The sequence below is a fragment of the Podarcis bocagei genome, assembly GCF_964188305.1.
Source record: "Podarcis bocagei genome assembly, chromosome: Z".
In the NCBI taxonomy this organism is placed as follows: Eukaryota; Metazoa; Chordata; class Lepidosauria; order Squamata; family Lacertidae; genus Podarcis; species Podarcis bocagei.
In genome coordinates, this window is record NC_138140.1 from 31,557,608 (window position 1) to 31,572,330 (window position 14,723).

The window sequence follows — 14,723 nt, forward strand, 5'->3', positions numbered from 1 at the left end:
AAGCAGCAGGTTTCTAGCCCTTATTGCTGCAAACAAAGCTGAGCTAAAAACACTCAGTGGGTAATGCCTCCTCAAATCACAGAACCCAGAGGGATGGCTGAATGAGGTTTCCAATGGGCATGGGGAAGTAGGGGTAGGGGCTTCAATGTCCTGAATACTTCCCTGCCCCTCCTCAGAATGAAGCAAATCAGAGTGATACGCAAAAATAGCAGAACTGTGTCAAATAAGAGAAATCAGGATATTCCGTACAGGTCCAAGGAATACATCCTTTTTTGGCACGAAATTTTGAATTCTTGGGTGCAGAACAGTATCCTATATATTTTTAGTGCGCAGTAAAAACATCTGTGGTCATAGCTAAGTTGATTAGAACTATCATACAGAGAGGCAATTAGTCATTTGCCTCCCCACCTTCGGACACAGAGCAATTGCCCTTGGATAAAAAGTCAAGTTGTAACACCTCTTCTCTCTTTGCCACTAAAATTGTTTTCTTGAGATGGAGGGGGGGAGTTGTTTTTCTATTGAAGCTGTTTCCCTTTGCCATTTCAAGCAAGGACCAAAGCAGTTGAAAGGGAGGGAGGGTGGGAGGAGAGCTGCACGTTGAGGCTGTGATGGACAGAGTGAAGGAGGCTAGTAATGATGTGCAAGGTTACTTTGGGAGTAGGATAACAGCTCTTTCACACCAAGTTTTGTTACTGAATCAGAGAAATAATAAAACACGTCTTTTTAAAAGAGAAATAGCATCCCAAAGAGCAAACCATACATCTTTCTTGGCAATGGGGGGGGGGGAGTATCTAACACTTTCAACATCCAATTAAAGATCTAACATATGCAACTGTAGATACAAATTCTTGAAGTGGTTAAACAGACTCAGTCCTAAGAGCTGGGGGAAATAGTGACGTGTGTGTGTGTTGGGTATCTCAAAACTCATTATTTTGAACACTTGATGCACATCAAGATTTCGACCCACGCAACAGATACGGGTGACTAAAATGCATTTGTCACCAAGCTCAGTTCTGCATGCGCTCATATTTGCCTAACAAATTGAAATAAATGACTTCCAAGTCAGGAATATATTAAAAGTGTTTTTAAGTTACTGGTCTGTATGCCACAGCCAATTCACAAGTGAGTGTTGTTGTTGGTATTGGGGGGGGGGGATCTAGGCTAATTCATATTTGAATTGAGCAGCTGTTCCAAATAGCAATGCCAGGGAGTACTTCCATTGGGAACATCATTTATCAACAGTTCTCTCAGTCCTCAGGTTCCCAAGCTCTGTCTGTTGATTCTCAGTCTCAGCCAAGGAGAAGGCTCCCCTGTGAACTACAAAAGCATCTTCTGGGCAGCCTTCAGCTGAGGTTTGGTCATATAAATAAGCTACAGAAGTCAAATGCAAATTTTGGATCTGTGTATATGCTGTTCCTTTGTGACTTCTCCAGTGTTATTGCCACACACTCTCACTATGTACAATGGAAGAGAGTCTTGGGGCTACTGGAAATTGTTGCTTTTCCTAGCATTTGGGCATTCCTTAAAAAAAAAAAAGCCAACTATTTTTGTTCAGGATTTCCATCTGCCACTATGCACAATATAATTTACTGAAATCAATTAAGATAGCTAGCTTTACTCTTCCAATAATTTTTCAGGCATTGGAGAAAGGTGGAGAAGAGAGAAGAAGCAATGATTTGCTGTTAGGTACAATTGCAAGCTTCTTTAGCTTGATCCCTTGTTTGGAATCACCATCATCGTTTTAGTGAGGGCCCAACTTTTATTCACTGATCTCCTGAAGGCCTTAATTTCCAGTGACCTGCTTACCTACCTGAGGAGGGGCAAGGGAGCGAAGGCATTGAACAGAACTAGTGGGCTAGATTAGGAAAGTATGGTTGAATTGTTAGCATAATTCATAACTTTTTCTCCATTTTACTTATTGCCCTGCTCAGAGGAGGGCTTTGTTACCGAAGCAGGTCAGTAATGAATAAAAAGGTACAATAACCAAGGAATAGATGCTAGAACCATAGTGTATTTTTCTCAAGTAGCTTTCACATTCACCAAAATAAAAAAACAAAATTCAGAATTTGTGGCTACCACCTACCTCCCCCAGTTAACGAGGCTGCTAGTCTCCCCACCTCCACCCCTACCCCCCACCTTCATATTCAAGGGTACTGGCCAACAAAATGCAATTTGTTCAAAACATACAGATTAGGCAAGTACATTGCATTGCATCAACGATCACAAACTGTCCGAGGTGTTTTTCTCCGATGAAGACGACAAGCTGAACGAGGTATCATCAGGTTCCGGAAATGAATGACTGAAATCCATCTCTTCTAAATCTGGAGGCAAGTCTGCCAGAAGTGCCTGAATTAGAATACAAAATATAAATAAATGAGAAGCTGCAACAGCTTCTGGTGGAGTAGCAGTCCTGGTTACTTTCCTGCACCGTAGTTCGTATTTGACCCAACTCCTTGGAGGGGAAAGAAGGAAAGCAACACTCCTTGGCAGAGAGAAAGGAGATCTCAGCAACTGCTTCATAGTGCTACCATTCTACAGAGCAACTGCTGGATGAAACCCTAAACAAGAGAACTGCTAAGTTTTCTTGCAGGGCCTCATTATTTGTTTTCAATGGCTAATGTAAGCTGCCCAAATACTGTCGTATAAATTTATTAAGTAAGCCTCTTAACAATTAGGTAGTTTAATTGTGTTAGAAATATAATTCAATTAGATCATGCAGGCTTTACTATCTAAAAATGTTTTCAGAGGGGTAGCTGTACTAATCTCCTGCAGCCATTTTTCTATTTCTATTTTTCTAGAAAAAGAGGTGCCAAACAGCTCCCTTGTTCTCTTAAAATGGCAATGGCTCTCACCAGAGAGGTGCTGGAACTGAGTTCTGGTGAGTTCTGGCAAGTCCTGTTTGCAGCAAAGGCGACAAAGAGCTTTGCCTTAAACATGCTCATGGCATGCTTATTTGAAAATAATTTAGTTCTGTTGGTGGAGCTTATTTCTAAATAACTGTATACAGTCGTACCTTGGAAGTTGAACAGAATCCGTTCCGGAAATCCATTCGACTTCCAAAACATTCAGAAACAAAAACATGGCTTCTGATTGGCTGCAGGGGCTTTTGATTGGCTGTGGAAGCCCTGTCGGATGTTTGGCTTCCTAAAACAGTTGGCAAACCGGAACAGTCACTTCCAGGTTTGTGGCATCCGGAAGCAAAAATGTTCAAGAACTAAGCTTTTCTAAAACCAAGGTATGACTGTACAGAGGAGCAGACTGCATAGGTACCATAGTTCCTTTGAAATGAACCCTTATCAGAATGCTTAGGTTTAGCCTGCCTGACTATAAAATATTTTTCATAACAAACAATTAAAAATTATTGCTCTCTCTCTCTTTTCTTCCCTGAGAGTATTCAGCTAGGGAGGAGCAGTGAGAAAGAGAGTTACATTTATAGCTTTTTATAACAATTTCTATTTCCTACCCCAACCAATAAAGTTTGCCCATGTGGGAGAACCACTGCACCTATCTTTCTGATATTTGGCAGGCTTCATTTACTCAGCAGGGGTGATCATGCCTGAAACTTGTACCCAATTCTGGCAGGAAAGAAAAAAGAAAGTGAGTTCAACAATTCCTTGCATAAAAAGCCTGGCATGGATCTGCCTGAAATTTTGCAAGCATAATTCACTCTGGGTGTGCTCTCTTGTCTGCAAATTTCATCCATCTATGTGAAAAGGAAAAAACAGTATAGAGGTTTGTAGGTTCTCAATTAGTCAATGGGAACAAAAATGAGCTTCATATTTACGGATCAGATTCAGACTCAAACAAAAAATTAAATCAGAATGGCACAGAGTGGATCTGAAGCAGACTGGACTGCTTCCAAGTGCTAGAGATACAAGGCAAAATTTGTGGTCGCTGCACACGTTTATAAAATAAGATCTTCTTGGCTGTTTACACTTTCGTCTTACCTGCTGCTGTTCTTTATCATCCATTTTGACAGCAAGTATCAAACGCCGAGTGAAAGCCTGTAGCTCAACATATTTCTTTTTTTCATGCTCCAGGTCTTCTTCAACGAACCTTACTTCCTGGGTCTAAGTGGAGAGGGGGGGAAATTACATATATATGCATTGTACTCTAGGGAGTACAATGAACCAAATTGTTCCCTTTGTTAATCATATGAAGAGCAGACTCACTGAAATTAAAGGACTAACTCAGGCTATTCAGTTCCAAGTCAGATTGATATGAATAAAACCCCTAGCTTTTAAAAAAAGAGATTATGTTGCAAATACATGGTAATAACTGAATGAAGTTCTACTTGAAAATTTGAAAGTATGCGTGGAACAGTATCAACAATGGGCAAAATCTAGAGAGAGAATGCTTAACAGATATTCTCTACCTGAGGCTACCAAAGTGTCTAGTCTAATCAGGTCTGCTTGTGTTCAGGTTCCAAAACCCTGTTCAGGTAAGTTGGGAACAGGTTACCACCCATGAGTGGAGAGGAGAAAGATCCCTCAGGATTGGTACCAAGTATCTTATGCCTAGTGAACAGAGCTGTACTTCCAGCCTGCTTCAACCAAGGCTCCAAGTCAAACTACAGCCCCAGTTGTTTATTGCAGAGCCCTAATTTGGAGCAAGGGCCAGCATCACTGGGCACCTACCAAGGCACCACTGCCAATTGGTGGAGCTTTCTGGCTTTGCTGCTCCTTCTTGTGATTGCTGCTTGTCCACCTGCCCTCTCTGAATGCATAAGCAAAGACAGAGAAGCAGCCCATCTCTGTCCCTGGATAGATGGCACCAATCAGGCCCTGGAGGAGAGGCAAGAGCAGCAAGACTGGCAAGGAGCAGATACAGCCCACTCAAGGAGAAGACTAGTGATTGAGGGACAGCAGCGTTCAGAGCCTCAAGCCAGCAAGAACCAACAAGAATGGACTGTGGGGATAAAGTCACCACCAGGTCAGACACTGCCCTGCACTCCATGATAACTGAAACTTTTACAACTAGAAGTGTGAATGGCCTCACACTAGGGAATGGTGATGGGAGCTCCAGCAAGTCCAGAGGAGTGAGGAGAAGCTAAGTTGATGGCCCTTTTTGCTCCCTGCAAATTTCCATTTCCCCTCTTCATTAGAGGGGAAAACAGATTAGCCTGCAGTGCTTCCACCACCTCCCCACCTCCGGTTCTCTTATCACAGAGGAGTGATACAAGGAGGACATTCCACAAGGCTCATTCAACAAACACTGCTGTGAGTACAACACTAGAAATATTGCACAGGTATCCACTGTGATTCCTCTTAAGAGGGCTTGATCAGGGCTCTCCCCTCCCCCCTTTAAAAGATGTGAGCTTTCCTAAATAAAAGGTGTGAAGAAAGACAGCAGCAGAAAAACATTTCAGCAAGCATGAATGATTTCCCCTTTCCTCATTTGTGAGGATGACTTGCAAATTAGAACTCCACAGTGTACTTTCTGAGCAAATATATTTTGAGGGCAGAGCAGTCGTGTGACAGGGGGAAGTCAGCACTGGGCTATGAAAGGATTGATTGTTACATTCCTCATTTAAAACAACAACAGGGGGGAAATATAAAAAGAGAACATTTTAAAACAAAGAACAGATCAAATCTGGACAAGTAAAGTATGTCAAGAGCATACATTTGTCTTGTTTACACATACAGCCAAGTAGTTGCAGGACATCTGATTAATACCCTTAAGAACATTATCACCAAAGTTTTCCACAGTGGCTAGTAAGATGCCCATAATCAGGACCTGAAACACCCACACCCACACACACCCAAGCAAATGGCATTCAGTGGTATTATGCCAAAAAATGTCTCCTGCACTTTTTTGACAATTCTCTATCAACTAATGATGGATGAAATTGCACTTGAATATTATTAAAGGGGAAAGAAAATGTCAGCGGTTTTTTTTAATGTGTCAGGTGGAGGGTTTTTGTTGTCTTTACTTTACTTTTATGGTGTCCAAGTGGTGGTCTGAGTTCCCTTCTTCCCATCTATGGGTCATCTCTTTGATGATCTGTATGCATTCTTCAACCTTCCTGGGTGACTGCATTTTATGAAAGTCCCATAATGTTCTCAGTTTGCTTTCCTGTAAGTACATGAATCTGGGGAGGCTGCCTACTGTCTACCTGACAGCTGTTCACTGTTCTGTTTTTAAATGAAGTCTTTTTACTTTTTAAATAAATCAGTGTGGAGTTAGTTTTTAATACCAAAAGGAAGAACTTCCCTTAAAAATGAAAGCAGTGGATGCCTTCTTGGCGTCCTGTGCTGCAATGTAAATATGTCATGAGGTTAACTTCTCCCACAGGGCTTTTTCAGGCAACTGGAGAGGCTGCAGAAATATTTAATGAAAGGGGAAAATACACATATACTATCCACGACCAATAAAGTATGTTCAATGCTGTAGATATTGAAATTATAAAGAAATCCTAAATTTCCCAAGAGGCAGAAAAATAGGAGTCCCTTTCACAGGGGATGAAAACTTTCGTCAAGCTGGAGGACAGGTTTCTGTACAGCATTCTGATTCAGTGGCAGACATCTCATGAATATGGGAGTTCCATACAGACATCAGACGATATATCGACAGGGAGGGATCTTCCCACATCCCTCCAGCTTCCCATTCTTTGCTATGGTTGGAGTATTTAAATACCATACGATATTCAGTGAAGAAAGACTGTAATTTGGTAGATTGGTTTGCTGTTGTTATTTTATTCCACAATTATGCATAGCTTTGTCTTTGATAAAAAATTAATAAAACTTTTTTTAAGACATCAGAACAAATACCTGATGACAGACCTATTAATTTGTCTACTCTCCTTTTAAAGCAACCACATGAGTGGCCATCAATGTAGCGGTGGACTTCATGTATTAATTTTGCATTGTGTTAAGAATATTCTGAAGGCTACAAGCCCGATGCTTGTTATCCTTATGTTTGAAAGGCAATGACTTTTTCAAGTTCAAATAAAGGATGGTGTGAACTACCCTTATAGCCCAGTCCTACAGATGCCTGCAAATGGCTGTTACCTCAGCCACCTTTTAACTAGTGGTGCCAAGCAAGTCAGCATCCTTAATTGGCATACTGTGGTTTGCTCTGGGTTGAGGACTTCAGAACCACAGAACTGTAGCGTTGGAAAGGACCACAAGGGTCATCTGTAGCCTGACCCCCTGCAATGCAGGAATCTTTTGCCCAATGTGGGGCTCAAACCCCCAAACCCTGAGATGAAGAGGCTCATGCTCTACCAACTAAGCTATCCCTTATGAACTTAGCACTTTCATTTCTGATTAACTACTAGCACACAATGCAGCAACACTGAACTTGTGCAAAAAACAGTTGGTGGTGGTTCACAGTCCTAAATGAAATGGGATAGAAATGTCTTAAGTCCTTCATTGTAGCCATTACTTTAGCCTTTTCAACAACAAATAAAAACACCTATTCCAGGGCACATCTGAATCATGCAGAGCGTAACCATAGTATGACTACTAACATCACAGAAATGCAAGGCTGCAACACCAGATCCCATTCGGTAGTTGCCTTGCAGGGCAGACAACAGGAATGGGCAAAACAAATTCTGAAAAATGCTTAAGTTTTACTTGATATGCTGAGTTCATTCCAGTGGGGAAACCACTGGAAACATATTGCTCTGAATTGAAAGAGCTATTTCAGCTCGTGGCCTTTAACTATTAGAGGTTTGCCAATTACCCCTAAGCACTGTAAGGCACCTTTGAAGGCTTGAGGGATGCTGCAGTCCATAGCTTTTATTACAATAAATGTTATTTTACTGTAATAAAATATTTATTTATACTTATTTCAAGAATCAAAACTGTCAAACAACTTTTTAAAAAAAATTATCTGCTGTAGGGGTTCCAATGAATTCTTTTTGAAGTCCTAACTGGAAATAAAGTTAATCATCAATTTCAAAGTGACTCCAGATTAGAAACTTTAAAATATTGGCATTGAATTTTAAAAAGCTAATAGGGCTCATTAGACCTGGTACGCTAACTGAAATTTCTCTCTGGGCTATGAGGAAGGCCAGAGGCGGCCGGGGGGGGGGGGGGACAAAGACAAATCAGAAAGCAAAAAAATGCCCTAATGAAATAGTGAGCTCATCCTAAATAATGGGAGGGGGTCCAGTGTACCCCAATAGTATTAGCACATTTTAAAAACAAAAACAGCAAATAATGAATCCTTGTTGCAGTTTTAACCCCTACAGAGCTTTATAGGGAATATGCTGATTTTTATTTATTTATTTTATTTTACAAAACCAGAAAACCCTACTCCAGAGTTCTTGAAATGGTATAACCACAAAAAAAAAAAAAATGTGGAAAAGGCAAATTGTTTTCCTTACCCTAGTTTACGAAGCTGCTGGAGATCAAACAGACTCCAGTTAGCATAGGTGTTTGCTAGTTTTCATTTAGCAGTAAAGCAAACAGCAATAGCTTCACAAGTTAAATATGTTTTGTTTTTTGTTTTTGTTTAAAAAAGAGAAGGGTGGGCTGGCGGCAGCGATAAACCACCACTGGACAACTGGCCCCTTAACTGGGGAAAACAGGCAGCACAAAGTGGCTTTCGAAACAGCTGCCTTTGGGGTTCACAGAAAGCTTGGGGGGTGTTAAAAAGCTTATCCAATTTCCTACTGGCTAAAAAAGCTTGTGGGGAACCTGTGAAAGCAAACATGCATATTTATGCAAATGGACTATGTGACCAAGAAGCCCACATGTCAAAACATAATTCAAAAAATCAACAAACAGGGTTTTGTAGGACATACTGTCACAACAAGACATTCAGTATTGTGACAAGTGACATTAAGAAAAGGTCATTTCCACACACACACACACACATTCATTCAGAACTGCTCTTATCCTGAAGGCAGAGTCCAGAAATTAATGCATGGACATCAATTATGCACACGTTGTGTGTGCTTTAAAGACATTACTCATTTCAGTGTAGGTAAAGTTCTAGTAAAAAATACATATTTTATTCTAACACCAACTGAAATTTGTTTGAAGGCGTCTGAATTGAAAGAAGCCACCCCCAATTCTTATGTACACATGTAACCTTTCGCAATTTTGGCAAAAAACAGTTGTCACGGTTTCCAACTGCTTTTGCTCATATAGCATCAAAAGCGAATGTTCAGCTCTAATCTGCAAGCTGCTGAAATTGGAACAGCCCTCTGTCTTCAAAGCAATCAGCAGCTTCTTCCTAAACATTGGGTCTTGCGCCATCTGCCTGCGAGCATGCAATAATATCCCTACAAACTTCAATGCATCCTCATGACATTGAACTGTTTTAGTTGGCAATATTCCCCTTCCTCATCACTCACCCACCCTCAAGTTCCTGCACACTGTACGTTTTAGGATAGAGACATTAAGCAGAAATGGGTTGCCTCAAAAGGTTAATGGGTCACACAGTTTGGCAATAACGGAACAGCAGAATTGTTGTATTGTGTGACTGAAATAAATTCCTTATCTCTCTCCCTTCCGTTACCAGCTCACCAGTGTTAAGGCAAAAATGAAAATAGATTAGTTTTAATTTTGCAGAATGCCCCATGTATAATGGGTTGTGTCCTACTCAGAGTAAACGTTAAGTTAGTCATGTCCATTAATTCCAATGGGTCTACTCTGACATTGGATACATTAAAAATAGGTTGTTCCATATAGTGCCTAAGTTTATGATATATTATAAACTTATTTTAAACTTTATATAAGTTTATAATCAACTGTAATTTAGTTGGCTCATCAATTCCTATGTTAGTTTTTTCAGTTACCCCAAAGAAAGCTGCCTTCAACTGAAGAATGTTGGGCTTTCAATATTTTGTAAAAACAACACTGTTATCATTTAAGAGTTTGATTTTTTAAGTGAACATTTGATGTCTTGTGTCTTTCTTTGCTTCTTTTGAATTTCTTCCAAACTAATTCTGTCCTTTCAGGCTCCTATTTTGATTCCTTGAACAAAGCCTGCACTTTGGGTTTAAGCTGATTAATCACCTTTCTATTTGTATACAAATGTTAGCTGTTTTCTACAGGAGTTACTTACTTTGAATTCCAGAAGACAATTCAATTGTTCTATTTCACTTATCATACCATCTTCTTCATCGTCTATGATTTGTATTGTCTGAAAAGGCAAATGGTGCTTTTCATTTTGAAATCAAAAAGGTACTGACATACGATTAGAACATCAGATGCCCCTGCATCTTTTTGGTTGTTTTTAACCAATTGAGAGGTTTTCAGGATGTGTGACTCTGTGCACATCATAGTTTCTGCATTTGCATAAAAGAGCCTTGAATATAGAACCTACCAGAAAAACAATGGAAAAAATTGTGGCCCTTCATACATCAGCCCATCCGAGTAACTGGATTTAATCAAACTATTAAGTTTTAGGAAACATCCGTACCCCATTAGTGTCAGTTAGAGTAGCCTGGTCTTCTCTTCCGTGGCCAGTGTCTTCATTCTGAAGAACTTCACTTTGTTCTTCTACAGAAATGAAACAAAATATGTGTTTCTAGAATAAGTTCCTGAATTCATAAGGTGTTATGCAATTCACACCTTACAGGGGGGAAAAATGCTGCCCATTTCACACACACCATACTTTTTTCCAGCACTGAATTCAACCTCGAAGCTTATAGTAATGATCCGTTCTCCAAATACAACCTCTGCTGCCTATTAATTTACACAATCAGAAGAAATAACCTTTAGTTAACATAGAGGTTCTGGACTATTAAGTGGTCATATTCTGAAGCTAACATTGTTAGAAACTGTAATAATCTTACAATCTATAGTCCAGCTATAAGGATCACTATGCCATCACCATGGGATGGTAAACAAATTTCTTTTTAAGGATTATCTGCATCAAAGCACATTACTCAGTCCAAAACAGTAGCCAAGTTCCACCAAAATTCAAGTACACAAGACAGCTAAAACAGTGAATACTGAATGGCAGATCCATTGTATGTCCTAGAGTCCCATTGGTGTCTCTTTAAGTTTGGGGTGGGGAATCTTTTTCAACTCAAGGGCTATATTCTGCCATGGACAACCTTCCAGGGCTGTGTGCCAGGTATGGATGGGGTCAGAGGTAAAAGGGGCAGGGTAATGGACATATTTACAGTGGGCTACACTCCAGTCACACACAGATTTCTATACATACACATATTTCAGGCATATTAAAGGACACGTTAAGGCAAGGTAAGAATACTTGAGCTTTGTGCAGGGATGGCAAGATTGTGGCCTAGAGAGAGCTCCAAGGGCCTGACAGTAAGGCCTGGAGGTCCACATTTGGCCCATGGGCCAGCGGTTCTCCTCTGATTGAACAAGTTTTGAGGTGTGTGTGTGTGTGTGTGTGTGTGTGTGTGTGTGTGTGGATAATAACCAAGCCTCTTTTTATTCTGCTCCTAAGAAATTCTGTATTTATCCTGCAGCTGTGTGGGGTATTGATTACAATCATCTTCTTCCTGCCTCTCCCTGGAAGTTCCATCTCATAAGTGTCAGAGTGCCAGACCCAATTAATATTAAGGCAGCTTTTCACTTGAATTGCAGTGTGTTCTGACTATTTCTCTACTGTCCTGTTGGAGGAGTTGATTCCTTCGCCCCAAGGCAGAGAAGATCTGCAGACTTTGTTAACTTACTTGGCTTTCAGTCATCTTCAACCAATTCTATGTTATCTTACTCTTTTTATAATTGAAATTCTGACAAACCCATCACAAGTTTGCTCCCAACAGTTCTCGGGTTCTTCAGCCACTTTCTCAGCCAGTTGTTCAAACAAAATGATAAGATCAAGCCTGGCATACAAATCTGCAAATGTGTCTAATTTTTTTTTTGAAGTTCAGAAGCCAAAGTCTTTGTTGGTTTGCTCTAGTCAGAAACACCAGGAGCAATTAGCTGAACTTGTAAAGCTAGTGAAATGTGCAACTTAAAGTTCACTCCTAACTAAATAAGTTGTTGGTTCTTCCGTTTTGTAACACTGCATCAAAATCAATGCTGTTGTGGCTCTACCACCTGCTATGTAGTCAAGTTTGAATTACAGTTGCCATTTCACTTGGGCAAGGAACTGGCTTTTTGTTAAGGGTCACTGTCATACCCCTTTCCTCCTGAAAGGCCAGCCACCCTGTTACACAGCTGGACCTGCCTGTTGCTCAACTGATTAATGGGAGATGTTCAAAAATACTGATACTGATCACCACCCTGACTGGGACTGGTTTCCACACTAGGGATGGGGCTTGAAGAGGCAGACATTTTCTAGACATCTTCCCATGTGGCAGGCACTTTGATGCCTCTTCCTTGAGTAGAACTAATATCTTGAGGTGGGATGGGGGAAAGCCACCTATACAAACCACGCTGCAGTTACCAGTGCTTTTCTTTTAGAAACAAAAGGTTCCAGTACTGTGTACCCTTGAGTAACCCCAGGAAAAAAGCACTGGCAGTTACCATTCTTAATCACACCCTCAAAAATCTGGAACAAACTACTGAGGATGTACAGAAGCTACCAAGCAGCTAGCTTTATCCTACATCCTCATGGCAACAACAATGTATTCAATCCAGAGAGGTGCCTGAACAATCCTCTCTGACCCTGAGGGACAAACCGCATTCACTGTGACTCAAAGATCCAGCTCTCACTCCTTGACATGTGGTTTTTGTAAATGTGTACAATGGCACTTCTACATGCAATATGAGCCTCATTTCAACTGAGCACATGCTTTCTTCTAGCAAATCCTGCTTTCTCCACTTCTAACTTTCAGCTGTGTTTTCAGTTGGCAAAGTGTTATAGCTCAGTGGTATGCCCAGTAGCAGTCAGAGGTGTAAGCAAAGGCGAGGAGCCATTTTGCACTTGGCTTCCGAATGGCAAGCATCACTGAGGCAGGAGCACGGCAAGGGGAGCTGAATGCAGCACATGCAAGCAGTGAAGTCAATCCAACACTTCTGCCATCATCCCCACCGAACAACAGGCTCTCTACACCTCATCCATCCCCCACACAGCAAGCAGAAGCAGTGCTTGCTAACTGCAAGTCAGGTGCACAACACCACCCTGTCTTCACTGCCCAACTGACTACTACAAGGTATGCCGTTTGCTTTGTGTACAAAAGGTCCCAAGTTCAATCCCGGGCATCTCCAGGTGGGACTGGGAAAGACCCTATCTGAAACTCTGGAGAGCTGCTGCCAGTAAACATAGCCAATGAGGTAGGTGGGGGGGGGCAATGGTCTGACATTTTATAAGGCTGCTTCCTTATCTTTTGAGGATTTCCCAGGGCTAAAGGAAAACTTTGTAATCCTGAACATATTTAGATTTAGCCCTAAGTAAATGCATTTAGGATCCAAATGCTAGTTACTTCCTGGGAGTAGCTTTAGAATAAAGGGAGGCAACATTCAGGCAACATTCAGACTATTAGGTTAAGATTGAACAGAAATAACAATATAATACTAGTGACAAGTTTGAATACCTTGTGAGCTTCCTTCTGATAAACATATTGAAACTTCATCATTCCTGTCATTATCATCTCCAACATCTGTCGAAGCATCATCTTCTGGAATGGTTATTGATCTACTGCTGGAATCAGATTGATTGGGGAAAAGAGCAGGGCCACCTAGAGGAGGGAGGACTTCAATTCCCATTAGACGATATTTTCGTCTTCGATTCCCAATCCAAGTCTTGTAATGAGAAGCAGACATGGAGAACATCAGAAGTTGTAACTAATTCTGTATAATAGTATAACTTTGTGTTAATGGAAATGTTACTTCTGTATGCACGCTACTGTATTTCTTTGTAGCTTTCTTAAATAAAAAAAAATCAATAAAAATTATACTAAAAGAAGTTATAATTGATTCAGAAGTTGGAATGTAAAGGAGGAAAGCCCTGAGATCTCCAAGTCTAGGAGACCACAATTTCCCTGCATAAAGCAACTGGAAACAGTCTGCCTACTGTTTTCCTGGCGTTAAAGAACAGGCAGAGGTTCCCCAAAGATACAAGCAGCAGCAAGAGTCCGAATTGGAGCATATGACCCTAATGTGGTGTCAACTCTACTGGCTCCCCATTTACTTCTGGGCCCAATTCGAAGTGCAGATATTGACCTTTAAAGCCCTAAGCAGCCTGGAAATAGGATATTTTAACAGGAGTAGGGAACTGATAGCCTTCCAGTTGGTGGGATACAATTCCTATCATCCCTGACCATTGGCTCTGCTGCCTGGGACTGATGGCATTTCAAGCCAACATAATCTAGAAGGCCTCAAATTCCACATTCGTCTTAAGGACTCCCTCCTTCCACAGGAGCCTACATGCTCTGATAGATCTTCAGCTGAGGTCCTGGATCCATGCCCCTGTTGTCTGATATGCTCAAAAATGATAATGCAGAGATGGAAAAATTTCAGAAAAGGGCAACCAAAATAATCAAAGAAATGGAGCAACTCCCCTATGAGGAAAGGCTGCAGAGTTTGGGACCTTCTGGAGAAAAGGCAAGTAAGAGAGGCAAGTGATAGAAGTTTATAAAATAATGCCTAGCATGAAGAGAGAGAGGACAGAGAAAAGCTTTTTCTCCATCACTTGTAACATTCAAACTTATGGACATCCAATGAAGCTAAATGTTGGAAGATTTGTGAAAGATAAAAGAAAGTACTTCTTCACAAGATACATATAAAGTATGGAACTCACTCCCACAGTGACGGCCACCAACCTATATGGCTTTAGAAAATAATTTGACAAATTCATGGCAATCAATGGCTACTAGCTATGATGGCTATTATCTTTCTCCACAG

The 14,723-nt window shown here is 40.9% G+C and overlaps 1 protein-coding gene across 10 annotated transcripts in view; it reads right to left on the minus strand.

Moving 5' to 3' along the window:
* Positions 1 to 660: 660 nt before the first annotated feature.
* HDX (highly divergent homeobox) overlaps positions 661 to 14,723 on the minus strand; it is a gene marked incomplete at its 5' end in the record, with an annotated part of 49,524 nt that continues 35,461 nt past the window's right edge. For 9 of the 10 annotated variants that reach the window (XM_081180157.1, XM_081180153.1, XM_081180155.1 and 6 more), the window contains 5 exons: positions 661 to 2,346; positions 3,948 to 4,070; positions 10,021 to 10,098; positions 10,378 to 10,457; positions 13,415 to 13,622. In XM_081180157.1, the coding sequence (XP_081036283.1) occupies positions 2,221 to 2,346; positions 3,948 to 4,070; positions 10,021 to 10,098; positions 10,378 to 10,457; positions 13,415 to 13,622 (615 nt within the window). In that variant the 3' untranslated portion in view covers positions 661 to 2,220. The remainder of the gene's footprint in view (positions 2,347 to 3,947; positions 4,071 to 10,020; positions 10,099 to 10,377; positions 10,458 to 13,414; positions 13,623 to 14,723) is intronic. The other variant, XM_081180152.1, reaches the window with a different exon arrangement.